The 16883-nt window shown below is 44.1% G+C and overlaps 1 protein-coding gene across 1 annotated transcript in view; it reads left to right on the forward strand.

Moving 5' to 3' along the window:
- The first annotated feature begins 9035 nt into the window (after positions 1-9035).
- Positions 9036-16883, forward strand: part of HID1 (HID1 domain containing) — a 396446-nt gene continuing 388598 nt past the window's right edge. The window contains exon 1 of the mRNA XM_069654845.1: positions 9036-9270. Within this exon, the coding sequence (XP_069510946.1) occupies positions 9205-9270 (66 nt within the window). The 5' untranslated portion in view covers positions 9036-9204. The remainder of the gene's footprint in view (positions 9271-16883) is intronic.

A 16883-nucleotide genomic window follows, 5' to 3' on the forward strand; every position in this document is an offset into this window, starting at 1 on the left:
CTGCTGGGAGCTGTAGTGCCTTAATAAGCCTGTCCAATAATACTGCATGATGCACTGGAATGCGTCTGCTCCGAGTTAGCTTCTCCTTTTCCAAAGTGCTAGCCCTGCATGCACGGTTGACATCACATAGGCAGAGACACTGTACACCGTCACTTCCTCCCCTTCGTATTTCTCAAGCACGATAATAAGCGCCACCATTTTTGCAGCTTGTGCAGAAAAATTAGATGGCAGCGTTATGCTTGCCACTGCTTCAAACTCTCCATTGTCCCTGTATCTTACTACAGCTGACCCAGTCCTCCTTTCTCCATTATTTTGACCGATCTTCGAAGACCCATCAATAAAGAGAATCCTTCCGACAATGCGTTTTCTTTTACATGTGGTATGTCATCATAAAACTCCTCATAGCTAGCACAGTCATGCACATGTTCACCCTCTGCCACTGGCTCAGCTACAAATGTGGCAGGGTTCACTGTCCTGCATCTGACTATTTTAGGATTTGATATAACTACTTCATATGCAGAAGCTCTCTGGTGTGTCAATGTGCCCTTAGTTTTTTCCAAAATTGCACACAAGGCATGCTCAACTAATAATGTCACAGAGCATCCCATCACTATACTTGTAGCCTTCTCAATAGCGAATGCAGCTGCTGCCAGCGATTGTTTGCAAGGAAAGTGTCCTCTCATAACTGGATCTAAAATCCCACTCTAATATGCCATAGGTTATACCCCAGGGTAGTCCTCTGTGTGAGCACTGCTGTCATGACTGTCCCATTTGTGTGGGAAAACAGAAAATACTCCTCAGAATAACTGGGTATCCCTAAAACTGGAGCTATACAAATTGCTTTATTTAACTCATCAAATCCTCCATCCATCTCCTGAGTCCAATCTATTTTTATCTTTGTTTGCTTGTGCCTTCTTGAGAGCCCGCAAAAAGGTCTCTTGTGTATGAACTATAATCAAATACCCATGCTCTAACATAATTGCATAATCCCAGAAACTGTTGCATTTGTTTTATTGTGTGCGGTTTTGCTGTTCTCATAATTGCCTCAGCTCTTTCAGGTGTAACCTTTTTTCCCTCATGCAAGATCAACTGACCTATGTACAACACCTCTTCCTGACAATACTGTAATTTCTCCTTATCCACTTTATATCCCTTTTCTGCTAGTATAACCATTAACTGGATTGACACGTCCCTGCACTCATCTACTGTTATGCTGCCAACTAAAATATTGTCTACGTATTGCAGTACAACACTTTGCCCTTTCAATTCAATATTGCCTAGGTCCATCTGGAGGACCCTATTAAAAATCTATGGAGACTCACAGTACACCGGAGGTAAACGTGTGCTTTTCAGTTTCGTCTGATGGAAAGTAAATGACATCAGATCTTGAGAGTCCTTATGCAACGGGATTGAGAAAAACTCATTTTGCAAGTCAATCACCGTTAAATATCTTACTTCAATGGGAATACTACATAGTATTGTCACAGGATTCGGAACTAGAGGAAACTCTGCCTCTACAATCCGGTTAATCAGTCTCATATCTTGAATTAAATGTCATGACCCTCCCTTTTGTTTCTTGACAGGATACACTGCGGTATTGCATGGTGACACTGACGTCACTAAAATACTCTGTTCCATTAATGCTGAAATGGTCTTAAAAATACCCTCATCTGCTTCTCGAGACATGGGATACTGCCTTGCTCAATGCAACATTGCTCTTGGTTTCAGCTTAATCTGATGTTTCCTACCCCCTTCAATAGGAACCTCTAGCCTGTAGTCCATAACGAGGATGGCACTTTTTCAAAGTCCACGTCAAAATATTCTGGACGCTGCCATGCTATCATCATTCACTGCCGAACCTCTCTTTTCTCTATTTTAATCCAACGGGTAATTTTCATTTCAAATAGTAACTCATCGTCTGCTGGATCATCTTAAACAAATCCTCGTCTGTGACATCAGTCAGTCTATACCCATCCCCAATGGCAATTACTGTTCTCCATGACCTGCCCTTATCCCATCCTTCGAGCATGGCTAATATGTATTGTATGACAGCTGCAACTAGTTCTAAAGGAATGACTTGCCCCCCTCTTCATCCATGGGTATCTGTGGTCTAAACAGAAATTCATCAGGTATTCTTATAGTCTTTCCCACTAAGCCAGGCAACCATGTTAGCTGAATGCATATCCCACAAAGGAAAACATCAGGTTTGAGTGGCACTCCTTGCAGAGCCATATTCCCTGTAAATGCCATTATGAATTCATCCATGTTTAAATAGTGTATCCCAGGAGTGGAACACACTATGCCATCATCAGTAAACTAAATCGTCATATTAAGTTTTGTCATTAAATCTTGCCCCAGAATATTAACTGGCTTCTGCTGTGACTACAACAAAGGCGCAAACATGTCACATTCTCCCACAGAGATTGGCAATTCATCAGTAAAAGGAACTCTACTTGTAGCTCCAGAGAATTCTTGAGAATTCATGGCATTTCCCAACATTGGATATTTGCCCTCATGTATACATGAACAAGTTCCACAAGTGTCTACTAAAAAAGAAAAGGATTTGCCCCCTATCAATACATCAACCCTCGGTTTCTCTTGAGGATCTGGTGTTACTGATAGTACTGAACACATGAAGTCGCCCTGTGAGCTGTCCTATTGTGGATATATGCTCCCTTCCATCACAGTAGCATCCCCCCACTCTAGGTATCATTAGCTGTCCTGTGTTTGTGTTCTGATATATTTTCATGGGAGCATGTTGTGACTGCCCTTGTGGCAGCCTCAATGGTGCCTGTTGTGATTTCTGTGCTTGTTGCATTTGCGGCACTTGCTGTTGATGCATTGTCGGATATTGTGAAAACCCATTTCTAACTTGTGGGCTATATGCCGGAGGATAAGCTGTCCCCTCTTGAAAATTGCCAATTCTGTACATACCCTTGGCATGCGGGCGATGTGGCCTGTCATGCCACACTCCCAACATACAAGAGGCGCTCTTCTCATTTCCTCGAGCTCATAGATCCCTTTTCCTGCACCTGCTGTTAAACTAGGCAGTATATACCTTAAATTATCCTTATCCTTATGCGGCCATGGGATATACTGTGGCCTAGCCCCTGCTTTCTCTAATAGGGGGAAATACGTATACCCAGATCTGCCATTGGCACCCATTGTCTGCCTGTCAATAGCAGGAACAATGATTCTGCATTGCCTTCTGACTGGCAATGACCTTAATCTGCTCACATATGGAGGAGATTCTCCTCTGTCACTATGCAATCGTCCTTTAGTGCACTCAGGATATGTTATGGGATCTGGTGTCCTATCCTTAGGTTTTTCCATATCTGACCATCTTACTTCTTTGTCTGTCAGCATACATCCTTCCGGGTCACATGCGTGTTTTCCCTCCTCCCCTCGGAAGGCTGTCCTTTCTTCTTCTGACATATATAGGCCCCAACCAGTGTGACTCTCCTCTCTATCATTCTTATCCAAGGTTAACCTGTCCAAAGACAAGGTTCTGTGCTCGTGACTGAACAGGCTTCCTTCCTTGCCTCACAATTGGGCAATTATAGATCAATCTTCTTTTCCCCTGCTTCCCAAGTCACTCTTTGTCCTCATTTCTTGATAAACCTTATTGATTCTGTCTCCTATGGTTCCTATTTTAACATTCTCATCTATTTCTACTCTAGATGGCCCAGGCATTGCTTCCTTTAATGGAAAGGAACTCCTCTAGGTTTATTCCAAGTGGCTCTGTCGTCACCCCTTGTGACGGGAGAAACTTCTCTATATGGCTCCATGTTATTATTGGACTTGTTTCCCTTAGCTCTTTCTGAATGTGATCAATGTTGCCTGCTCTCTGTCTCCTTTTTTGTTCCATTTCTTCATCTAATTCCCTTAATTTCTTTGCTTCCCATTTAATCCTTTCCTCCTTCTTTCTTTTCTCTTCCCTTTTTTCGTTTGCTCTAGGCACTTCCTTATCTCTCCGTCTTTGCATTCTTTTATCTTGCAATTTCTGTTCTTCTTCCTCTTTTCTCTTTCTTTCTAATCTGTCGTGTTCTACGAGTGCTCTTTGCCTGTTGTCATATTTATTTTGCTCCTCTGCCCTTTCTTCCTTTCTTTGCTGTTCCTCCTGATATATGTGTCTCGCCGTTGTCTATTCTTTCTTTTGTTCTCATCTTCCCTCAACCTTCTTTCTCGTTCCCTGTCTTTTTATCTTGCTCAGCTTGGTCTTCCCCTTGTCTAACTTCTTCGATACTTTTCCCATCAAGTTTAAGCAATATAATAATAATAATAATAATAGCACAAATATGATAATAATATTAATAATAATATCTGTCCACCCATCCATTCGTTGTGTACAAGCATCATCTTGTCAGCTGTATCCCTCATTCTATATCTGTGGTCACGTTCAATCGTTCACTTTTCTCTTCCTTGTTCTGCAAGGCTTTAAAGATTTCTTCCTTTCTCTTACTATCTTCTGAACTATCGCCACTGCTATACGCAGGTGGTTCATATATCGGATTAATATACCCTGTCGCCGCTTTCAATTCCCTCAATGGATACAATTCTATATCTTCTGTACTATTGCCATTTACTTCTGGCGGAGTAGGGGGAGCAGAAGGCTCAGCACCCTTTTCCTTGCTCTGGTTAAGTATCCATTCCTCAGGAGGCGGATCCTCTCGCACCTCCTGGTACATTTTCCAGAGCACTAAAATAGCTAACAGTTTCTCTAATTTCTTTCCTGTGAATGCTGCGTGCAAATATGTGGTCATATGTTGCAAAACTGCTTTTGACAGTGATCCCTCTTGTGGCCATGGCATGAACATCTTATCTACTGTGTCTTTTACCCATTCTGCACTGTACTGTTTGATCTTGGGCATATGTTTTGGCAGTGTCTTGAACATGTGCATTAGTGGTGTGGCTTCTCCCATTTTGACAAGTCTCAATCGACTCTCTATACTTACCAGTGTTTACACAAGATACATTTCAGAAAAATAATAAATATGAGCGTGCTCCACACTTGCCGCTCAAAGCCTTTACTTTTCAATAATTTCAATCTACTCTACGGTCGGCACCGACAATGACCTAGAATAGATAATAACCTTTGTCTCTATACAACAAAGCCTATCTTTGCCATTTTTTCCAATACTTCTTTAACATAAAATTTACAAACAGACAAATTTAGTCAACTTTCACATATACATCATGACACCTCTGTTCACTTAGCCACTAAAATACTGAGATGGAAGTTTAAGTCAATTAATTTGGTCATGGGGAACATCTACATATACTTTCTATGGGGTTGAGGTTGTGATTGGGTCTCTACTGTTAGGTGGGCAACTAAGCCCTCCTCTAGTGCAAGTCATCTTCATCGTCACAAAATACATGACGATTTATTGGACCTCAAGCTATAGGGCTCTTTGATATGTGGCCCTCTATAATTGGTTGGCACACTTGTACCCTTCTGGAGTATTCCATTCTCTAGCAGCGCACGAGCTGGTACCCCAGGTGCTGGTGGGTTGGTCTTGACCATACTTCCCCACCCAATCAGCCCAACATATATCATCACTCTTACTTTCTATCATTCAATTAGCCTTTGAACATGGTCTTGTAGGCCTCACGACTCCGGGGAATAGTAGGGAGTGTGTGCATGCTCTTATCTTCTGGTCTCTCAGTAGTCTGCTCAAGCCTATATCCATCCAGGTCACATGACTGGAGACCACGTTTCGCGCTTCAGTTCGATGTTAAGTGGTATATAACCGAATAGAACTTGGCACTCATTATCTTTCAGCTGTACCTTGGCAGGAGCTTGGCTCGTATCTTGCATTTATTGTATCCTATGAATATTCAACTAGTTTTCTGCTGCACTGGCCTTTTTGACACTGGGCGAGACAAGCCTTCTTGATTCTTCCTTGCTCGTCAGCTACTTTAATCAAGTGCGACACACTTTCAGTGTTTCTGCTCATGGGATCCCAGTTTGTTTAAAAGACAATGTGGAACATCCGGATTACTTATGCATGTGCAACTTGGCGACACCGCTGGCAGTCTATTCACTACGTATGACTAGCCTTTATGATTGCTTAATCTACTTGCGTTACAGCATCTTTTACAATTGTAAAACGGTTTGCATTTTCTTCTGTGCTTTTTACACATGTAATCTTCATTTTGCACGTAACCGGTTACTTGATTCTTTACTTCATTACTGGATTCTATACGTTCTCTTTACATTCTCTTCTATTATCTCTTCTTGGTGTGTCATTTTACATCATGTTACGTCACCAGTCTGCTCTTTCATTCATCTTCTGTCGTTCCTCAGGGACCTTTCCCAAGAGACTGCCAGCTCTTCGTGGATACATACAGAATGGCTTTCTCATTGGATACTTTGCTTCAAATTCTGTTCGTGTAATTGCATCATTTCAGGTGTCGCCATTGTCACTATCTCGGGTTCCCAACATATAGGCAGGTTAGGGGCGGGACTTCTGGTAGAGACTTTTGGCTCCTCCTTTACAAGGTCATTCATTCAGGGAGTGAGACACTTACTTGCATGACCACCTGAAATCTGCTAAAATGCCTATGAAATTGCTTGTTCGATTTTCACTGTGCAGGAAATATTTAAATACAGCTTTTTAGGTTTAAATGTTGTCCACCCACTAACCCCCCATTCCCCATCAGTGGAGGGACCCCATAGCAAATCATTTCCATTTCCAGCACTGAATCTTTGTAACTAAAGCGATGATTCCTCTTGCAAAACTGAAAAAGATAAGGTAGTAAAGAAGTAGAAGATAAGGGGAAGAAAAGGTTAAGGGGGAAGGACAGGAAATGATCTTAAATGATGTGAGTAGTCCATGCTACCCCACCATCTCGATTGACACCATGTAGCTAGAAGGTATTGTGTACAGCGCATGCTATGGTAACTCCATGGTATGTGGAGGGTGAACATACGCAGACAGACAGACTCAGAGGGTTCCATGTAATAATGTCGCCACAAAAATGTCGCCATGCAAAAATATCGCCGAAAAATTGTCGTTTTTTCTGGCGACATTATTGCATGCCCATGTCGCCATATATATGGTCACCCAAATAATATCGCCACAACATTTTCTCGGCGATATTATTTACGGCGACCATATATGTGGCGATATTATTACCTGATACCACTCAGAGCTGGGGCTGATTTTGGAGGGGGAAGGGTACAATTTGCGTTGTGGTAGGTGACACCCTCTGATTGGTTACCTAGAGTGAGATGTTTCTGAAAGAGATAGCGAGGGACTTGTGGCCCTGGTTTGAGCACTGCCTTAAGGAGAATCTCATTGTAAGTCATTGCATGACAGATCAGTGACCGCCACCTGCAATAGTTTATAGGGTTCCATGTGTTAATATCCCTGCAAAAATATTGCAATACAAAAATATCGCCTTCTTTTTGCGGTGTTATTGAGCCATGGACCCCGCGGGGGACACCCCCGCAACCCTTGCATTATTTTTAAATGTGCGGTGGACACCCCCGCAACACCCGGCCCCACAAATTATCCCCCCTAAAAATATCGCCTATGGCGAGACAGCGATATTTTTGGTAGGGATAATATGTAGGGATACCGTTTATAGTACTTAACGTGTTGCTATAGTTTGGATCACTGTTGTTAACATGAAGTTGAAGATTGTTTTTATACGCATCATGCAGGGAGGTGGTTGGGTGGGGTGAATACTTCGACAATAGCCCCACACGGTCATTGTTATATTTGCATTTTGCAGGAAGCCAGGCGAGTCGGCCAGATTGCAGTCCAGACGTTTTCCATGTACGTGGTGTGCGCTCAGGTAGTATGAAAAGTCATGTGTCCTTCTCTCAAAGACTGCACCCATGGGGCCAAAACGCGCGAATGTGACTGATGTCATGGAATTATTAGTTTCTAAATAAATATGTTCCCAATCCGGTTTGACAGTCTCTGGATTGAGGTCTCGACCACCCAGTTTCAATTGTGGCTGCTGGTTTATTAGAGAAATTAATTATTTTGTTTCTAGGAATGATGTAAACTGAGAGGATGTTTTACAAAATCTCATTTGATTTTAAGACATCCACTAAGTCATAGATGTGGACCCCTACGTAATTTGAGGATGCCCCCACGTAACCCCCCACCCCCTGTTGTTTCTTCCCCATGTTGCTTGTAGATCCAAGGTGCCCACCCTCCGCCGTTGTTGACCACAATGGAAATCAAACCACAGACGTTCCCTCCCCAGAATTCTTTGTATAGATTGGAAACTGGAAACTGACAATGATGTGAAGGTTAATGGAAACTGCAAATGCTATGCCAAGCCGGTCTGCTGTAACTGACAATGATGGGCTACATGATGTGAGCATACGGAAAATCTGTCATGAGGGGCCAACTGGACCTAATGAAAACTGTCAACTATCTGCTAAGCTGGCTTGTGAATTTGATAACTGTGCATAATGTAAAGTTGCAATGGGGTGCTACGAGCCTTTTCCCTAGAAATAGGCATACGATGTGCTAACTAGGCATAACGTAAACATAAAAAGGAGAGAATGTGTATTCACTAAAATAATTTGGTCGCATTGCCACGTTAACTTTGAGTATATACTGTATGAAATAATCCAAACTTTCACGTAAAATAAATTATCCCATTTAATTATTGGATACTTTCTACTAGACTATACAAATGGTATTTATTATTGGTGCGAAACATCACCCAGGTTTTATATTTTATTGTGTTCCAACAGCTGAGCCTAAATGACAAGTGGGGGAGGGGGGGTTGGAAGCGGTTAGGGGAGTGTCCTGCCTTTACATCGTGGGGGTGATGGGCCTGACGTGGGCATGCGGGGCAGAGAATCCTAAGCGTCTGCAGGGAGAGTGACACCATGACGGGAGCGGCATGGGGCGTGGGCATGACCCGGGCACTCGCCGGCGCTCTGCAGGTGTTGAGCAGGTGACGTTAGGCCCGGAGGACTGACCGGGGGGAGAAGGCGGCGCCTGCCCTGGAGGAGGCGGGCGGGGGCGGAGCGTGTACCCGGCCTCTGTTCCAGCTCCCTGAGCCACAGCCTGTGACAGCGGAAAACAAGGAACTGAGCGCTGGAGCTGCATCCGGGAGGAGGGGGCGCCCGGTAGGCAGGGCCGCAACACCGGGAGCAGACCGGCCGGGCACCGGGAGGAGGCCGAGACCAGTACTGGAAGAGACCGGGAACCGGGGCTTCCACCACCCGCCATGGGGAATGCGGACTCCAAGCTCAACTTCAGGAAAGCGGTGATACAGCTCACCACCAAGACCCAGGTACTTGCGCCAGGTAGAGGTGTGGGGGCACAGTAGCGCTGAGGGCCACGGCCAGGCGACCATGACATCGGTGCCATCGTACAGATGGGGTCATGCTAAGCGAGTAAGCCGGAGCTCCGTGTTGCAGGTGGCGATCATGTATGATAAAATGAGGAGGCACACATGGCTCAGGGGTGGGTTCTGTACTGATAGGGAACGTAGCATACAGGTGTGGGCATGGCGCATGTGCTGACCGGTATAATGTGGGAGCCCATGGATGGCTTGTTGGCTGGGCTAAAATTAAATGTATGGATGCCTGGCACAGATGGGTGTCCGTTTTCGGTGGGATGGTGGCCTAATGGCGTTAATGGGCTTGTTACGGGTCGGTCACAGAACAGATGGCGACTGGAACAGTTGGGCGACATGGTGCATTTGATGAGATCAGGTGGGGTCTATGGTACAGGTGGTAGTCATGCTATAGGTGGGTATAAAGGTATTTTTGCATTGCAGATGGGAACAGGCTCACTACGAGAGCCCCCCCCCCCTTTCAGGTATTCAGGTAGGTGCGGGCTCGCACTGCGCTGAACGTGTGGATCAGAGTACCGGTGGGAAACAGTACACATAAGTGCCTTGTGCACATTATGAGGTGTCATGGAACAGGTGGTGGGGCTTGGTACTGGGAGAAAAATGGGAATGAAGTGAGACCTGATACACGCAGTTACAGTAGCATGGTTCGACTGCAGAGTCTATGCCAAAGTAACATGTTGAATGTTTGCCAGTTTGCCAGGAGGAGGGCAGGGGCGGATATGGTACAGAGACTGAGCACAGGGATGCCCTCACTTTTGCACTTCATCGGGGATCCCCGCACTTCATCCGGGATGCTCGCACTTCCTCTGTAGACATGATTTCAGATACTACATTTTTGGTAAATTGAAAGTGTCTAACTATATACAGTGAGGCCATTGGTCCTTGAGGATGGAGCTATGTGTGTGCCTGACTGCACACGGCGTGGCTATTGGACGGATGTAGCTTTCTTCAATTTGGAGGTAAGGACAGACCAGTCGGCCTGATCCTAAAGCTGGGAATCTGCACGGTTTTGTCAAATAATCGACGCACCAAAGTTGGGGAAATCGGCGCCTTTGTGTTCAGGCTTATGGGGATGACGTGGTCCTGTTCGCCAGGACACCCCCACCCAGCAGGCATTAGTACATGATGGACTTTACGGTGGTGCAAAATTTGAAATGTAATGCTGCAAAGTCAGATATCGTGTGTACTAGACTTCACTGAGCCACGGGGGAAAGTTTTAAAACTTTTTTCCCTTTGGGGGTTGTCTTCTCTTAAAAATAAAACAATGGCAAACCTCAAAACCAAGCAAGAGAGGCTGCCCAGATTAATGGTTATTTGCTAAGTAGTTGGAGAAACTTCGACGTAGAGCTAACGGGGTTGCCGTGGTGTTGTTGGGCTCGGGAAACTGGGGTGACTATGGGACTTGGCCTGATACAGGTTAAGGAAAATCAGTGTCTACGCTCCCCATTGCACTTGTCCCAGAGTGCCACAGGATAGACACTGTAAATTGGATGTTGTCTGACACATATCTGGGGCACCATTGGCCTAAACACTTGTGTGTACGAGCGTGATAGAAATAAAATGTCAATATCAATGATGGGGCTACCCTTATAGAAGAGTTAGTCTTTCGCTCACCCAGGCTTTAACTCGGGATCTATTGGCATGCAATGCCTAATTGCGCAGCAGAAATTGGTCGTTGCACATCAAGCAGATATTGACCAAACTGAGAAAGTGTCATCTGTACCAGAACTCCGCCGGTTCATTAAATGTAGATCCAAGAAGCATCGCTGAATAATGAGCAACGGGGAGGAGACTGAGTTAGAAATGTGTTTTGTTTTATGTTATCTTCCTTATTAAAGTTGAGTAGGCCAAGACTATCTGGGATGGAATTTTCCGCTCAGATGGAGGGCCATTAGGATTAAAATGAGCATGAACTTGTTGCCAATGGCCGGTTGGGCCAATGGGACGATCACTGGCCATGGCCGCCTCCACAGCGTGCCTGAAAGCCATATTCGACTTCCTTGCTCTAAAAAAGACAATGCGCGTTCTGTCTGTGGCGTTACTGAATGCTTGCTAATAGGGCTGGCTGTATGGGACAGACTAGTCAGAAGCTGCAGCCTGTCGCTACTAGTCTGCATTAGGGAACTGTTTTCCTAATGAGCGTATTATATTTTCAGCAAGTTAGTACTTTGTGCTATATACGTTTTAAGGGAATTGCATCTGATTCACAGAACGTTTTCCTATGGGATTGCGCCATTATAAAACGCTTCTGTTAATCAGGCCCTTAGTCTTTCATTTCACGTTTTCTTCTTATAGCCCACTCTACTTATTCTGATATTAAAGAGACTATATTCCTACAATTCAGAAAATAACTCGAGTCTCCCCTCTTCAACAGCTAGGCCATCATGTTGGCCCTGCGCCACCTGACTCACTAGTTGCCGCCCGTCCCTCTCCTCTCCGCATCTGTACTGTTGTATGCCTCTGTAAAGCGCTGCGTTATGCATCTGTACTGTTGTATGCCTCTGTAAAGCGCTGCGTTGTGCATCTGTACTGTTGTATGCCTCTGTAAAGCGCTGCGTTGTGCATCTGTACTGTTGTATGCCTCTGTAAAGCGCTGCGTTGTGCATCTGTACTGTTGTATGCCTCTGTAAAGCGCTCCGTTGTGCATCTGTACTGTTGTATGCCTCTGTAAAGCGCTGCGTTATGCATCTGTACTGTTGTATGCCTCTGTAAAGCGCTGCGTTATGCATCTGTACTGTTGTATGCCTCTGTAAAGCGCTGCGTTATGCATCTGTACTGTTGTATGCCTCTGTAAAGCGCTGCGTTGCCTCTTGAAGCTGGGTCCACGCTCAATAATTACCATAATAATTATATTCCACTAAATTGCTTGAAAGCTATTCAGTATTACTTGCATCACATTTTTTTTCCATGGATATATTTGTATTTTTGAATGCAGTATTCACATTTTTATATTTCCATCCATGAACAAAATTGCTTTTTTCTCAAAATAACTTTATTTCTGAATTAGCATTTTATATTTGTTCATGGATCACATGCCATTAAAACCCAAAATCTATTGTCGCAGGGTGTCTTCCCTTGAGTTTATATATTATTTGAGTATAAAGTTGCATAGAAGGGGATGATCCAAAATGGTCTTACGAAAGGGTATCACCCGTTTACTGCACAGACCATTACTGCACGTCCGAAAATGTTCCATAAATTACAACAAATCTATGCAAAAATATAGACGGGGATGGGTTACGGTATTTATTAAAGTGGGTCAGGGTTCGAAATTGAGATTCAATGAGCAGGAGCTAAAACCAGCTCTTGGGTGTCGGGCAGCACCCTGTAGGCATGAGCTACCACAGGGGAACCAGGAGCTACCAGAGATGCTCCTTTAACTTTGTGTCCATTTTGTATGAGCCATTGGGTTTAAATGTATATTAGATGTGTTATCATTTTTCTTTATTAACATTCTCAAATACTCAAAGTTAATGCCACATTTACATGTTTGGAAGACACCAGTTGGCCCCAGGAGCCAAAGGTAGCTGCTGGTAGCTTTTGGTTTCAAGCTAACCAGGCTCTTCTAGGCCACATACAGGAGATAAATAGCTGCCAGCTCCACTCATTTTCGAACCCTGTGGGGGGAATTGGGCCAGTGCGGGGGTCTGCCTCCACATTTATTTTTGCATAGCTTAGTTGTAATGGATGTGACATTTTTTGGCCGCGCAGTAATGGATGTGCAGTATATAAGAGTACCACCATTGAGGAATCGGGACCTAACAAGGCATTCCTCATGCATGTAATGTTGCAGAAAATATCTGATACAAGAGGTTGATTTAGTAAGGGATTGTGTTTATTGCAATTCACAAAACTTCAATAATCCCTACAAAGTGGGGATCAAGCGTATAAGAGAATGCTACATTCATGAAGGTCTTCAGATAGAGGGTGTATCAACCACTCTGACTCCCTAAGAAATAGGCAAATTCTCCCAAAAAAGAACGATTAGGGCGTAAAAATACTCCCAACAATAACTCGAAACAAGACATATAAAAGCCTGTCTCCCGCTTTCACCCACGCAAGTCCACGGATCTTTAGTGCACGTAGTGCCACATGAAGGAGCTCTGATTATATCACTGCCTGACACACAAATGCATGCTTTAATGCCCATGAATAACTCGGTAAAAAAGAAATAGTGATTACAAATAATGTCTGCTTCACAGTTAAACCACAGTATTACTCACTTATATAACGGTACCATTAGGAATGGGACTTAATCGTTTATGCTCCAAAAAAGCATTTTACAACCATCATTGAAAAATAGAGCGCAAAATACTCCCACTTCCAAATCTTATCTGTAGCACTGGCATCATGCGATTGATTGGAAGAGTAGTATGTTACCGTGTTCTGCGTGAGCAGAAAGAGTCCTTGGCTATTTGTCTTTCAGAATCTGATGTGTGGTCGTTGGTGTAAGATTCTGGAATCATCGAGGTGGCAGGACCTGACAAAGGGTCAAGCTTCCAAAAAGGCATCCTCCGTTGGGTACCTGGGTCTAGTATGGAATGATGCTGTCCATGGTGAGTTAGACATGGAGCATGGGCTTGCGTGGGACCACGGATGCCATTGATCCTAAGGCACAGTCTACCCGGTGAGCAGTGCTGACCATAGTATGAGAAGGAGAGGACACTGTAGGGGAGCAGACAAATAACACTGGGTCATTCCTGTATTTAATGTGGAATACGACTCCAGATCCGTAGGAGCAGGCAGCCCTACAGGTAAGGGGTGTATGGGCCACTTTTGCACCCTAAAAATGGGCAACTACTCCCAACAAATAAAAGAGGAATGACATGTAGAATCTTGCATCCCTGCTTTCACCTTCACAGCTCCATAAATATGTTTGCACCAGTAGTGCACGTAGTACCAAAGGAAGGAACTAACACTGTAACTGCTTAATTGGTAGAAGTTAACATGTATCTTTTAATGTGCATGAATAACTATCTGCAAAGAAATCCATATTTTTTTTAAAAATTCAGTTAAAACATATTTTTACTCACTTATAAAATACTCCCACTGGGAATTTTTACTCCCTAGAAAAATAATTTTACTCCCAACTTTAAAAAATAATCCCACTTCTGGAGCACTGGGAGCAGGAAACAACAGGGGGTGTAAGAGGAATCCGCAGGGGAGCAGTTGCCAACATAGGATACTATGCTACATAGCGGGCGAGTTAAGATCTATTGTGCTGTACAGTTTACCAGGAAGTCACGTACCAAAGAGTCGAATGCCTTCCTCTGGAGAGCCAGCTCAAGCAAGGGCTCATGATTTCCATGAAGGAGACGTGGTTCCCCCAATTAGGGGCTCATGGAACTGTAAGAGGGTGAGCAAGGATCCTATCCCACAGGATGGGACAGCTGCATGCTGAGGGAGACCATAACCCAGTGGTCTGCAACCTGCGCCTCTCAATGCTTTCAACTACAGCTCCCATGATCCTTCAGCATGGACTGTGCTGGCTAGGACTGATGGGAGTTGTATTCGAAAACATCAGGAGAACCAAAGGTTGCAACCTCCTGCTTTATGCACGCTTAAAGGAGAGTACCAATAGGGAAAGCCTCAGTACAAGGCAGGACACTCATCGGCATACTTGCTATTCATCTTGTTCATATGGATTTGATTGTAAGCATTTAGAAATAAAGATGGTTTTAATTTGGAGAAAAATCGTTGACGCACTTGCTTTCTCACCATTGGGCTTTTGATGGTTTCAGGGCACTATTTGTGCCATAATGCCCACTAGCAGACTGAAGACCACAGCATTCTTGATACCCACTGCAAAGAGCGTAAGGCCCCATGGACAGGAGATGAGGCGGGCCAATATTTAAAATCATCGGCGGAACAGAGTCTAGTTTATGGCCACTTGCCGAGTAACACTCGGGATACTTTGTAGGGCTACTAAAGCTCCTTGTGCCTAATGTTGAGAGAACAAAGATCAGAGTACTATTAATGACCTTGTTTATGCTCCTAACCAGTAGGCTATAGGCCAGAGTATTCCTCAAGCCCACATGTGGGAGAATGGGAACCGAGCAGTTTTTATGCCCACCAGAACACACTGTATATGCTCTTTGCCAGACTGTGCACTGCTTTTGCCCTTTGAATAAATAGATCTCTGTATTTAAGTCTCATTGATCACAGGAGTGCTCCTTATCATGGGGGTGAACTTGCGATAGTTTGGGGAAAGGCAATGATCCCATTCGATAATGACTTTTACTGTTTCTTGGCAAAATGAAATAACATGACACCAATAAAGTCTTGTTTCTGGATGTTTCTGTTTCCTCCCCTTGTGGAGGCTTAGTTTTCCTTTTGCCGAGAAATGTTCGGCCGTTGCTCTCCTGTAGAATTCCCGAATATATTGTTTCAAGAAAGCGGCTTTCCATTTGTGTGACGATATTTGTGTGTAGAAAATCAAGACCCTTTTATCTGCAACATTTGAGGCCGTTGCTGAAGTTAAAATGTTTGTGGTCAATAACCGCAGTTATTGGCTGCATTTTGGTTGGCTGAGGTGCAGCCAATAAAAGAATGCTTGTGCTGAATCCCTTTCCAGTACAGAGAATTGTTCATGGATTATGCCTACTGACAGCAAAGTAGACCTCCCAGTCTGCCCTACTGTGCGCACAACCTGCGGCTTACCTAGGTGTTTCCTTCCCCTTTCACAGTGTAGTCGATGCGAGAAGCACGGTGGCTTCCTCCGGGCACAAGTCTTAAAAAAAAAGTGGGGCCTCATTAACATGTGGAATGGGTCGTGACATCACATGTAGTGAAAAAGGAAGATTTAACTCACTTGGGCTTTGCTAACAGAAAACAACCATTTGCCTTTCAGAAAAAAAAAACAACACACGAAAAATAACCTGAGAGTGGAGAATTTCTTATGATGTCCCTGAAAAACTCTAAAAGCTGCACACCTTTTAAATTCCAGAATCTTTATCAAAATTCTTCCTGCAAAGGAAAATTCCTCTGTGAGACGTTTTAGACCACGTGCTTCAGTGTTGTCTTGTGGTGAATTTTGTGGCATGCGTTCGATCCCGACTTCGGCATTGTTCAAACACTTTAAATCATTCAATTAAAGGCAGCAGCCTTAATCTTTTTCACTGCCGTCCTCCTCCATCGGGGACAGCGTCCGCCCTCTGAAAAAAGTGCGTGCACGCTGTGATGAATTGCCATCTGGCAAGGGTATGAGAGCCCTGGCGTTTTTGATTTTTATTAAATAATAAAAAGATGCAAGTGATTTTATATCTGAAGGGGAAATCTGCTAATCGGATTTCCCTTTCATAAGCTCCATGCCAAAAGAATAGTGTGAACTTGTGCCTTACTGCAGCAGGATCACAGCACCTGCTCTAACAGTGCCACAGAGGTCACCAGTGCCTTCTTGACAGATGCAGTGACATCCAAGCCTCTGCAGCACAGGGACTGCATTTAAAATATCCACCCTTGTTCCAAAAACTGCATAACTCTGAAGATCCTGTCCTGGTGGCACATGGAACTGTAAATATAAGCCATATCCAAGTTAGGGTATGGTG

The sequence above is a fragment of the Ambystoma mexicanum genome, chromosome 3q, assembly GCF_040938575.1.
Source record: "Ambystoma mexicanum isolate Mex_15411 chromosome 3q, UKY_AmexF1_1, whole genome shotgun sequence".
NCBI lineage: Eukaryota > Metazoa > Chordata > Amphibia > Caudata > Ambystomatidae > Ambystoma > Ambystoma mexicanum.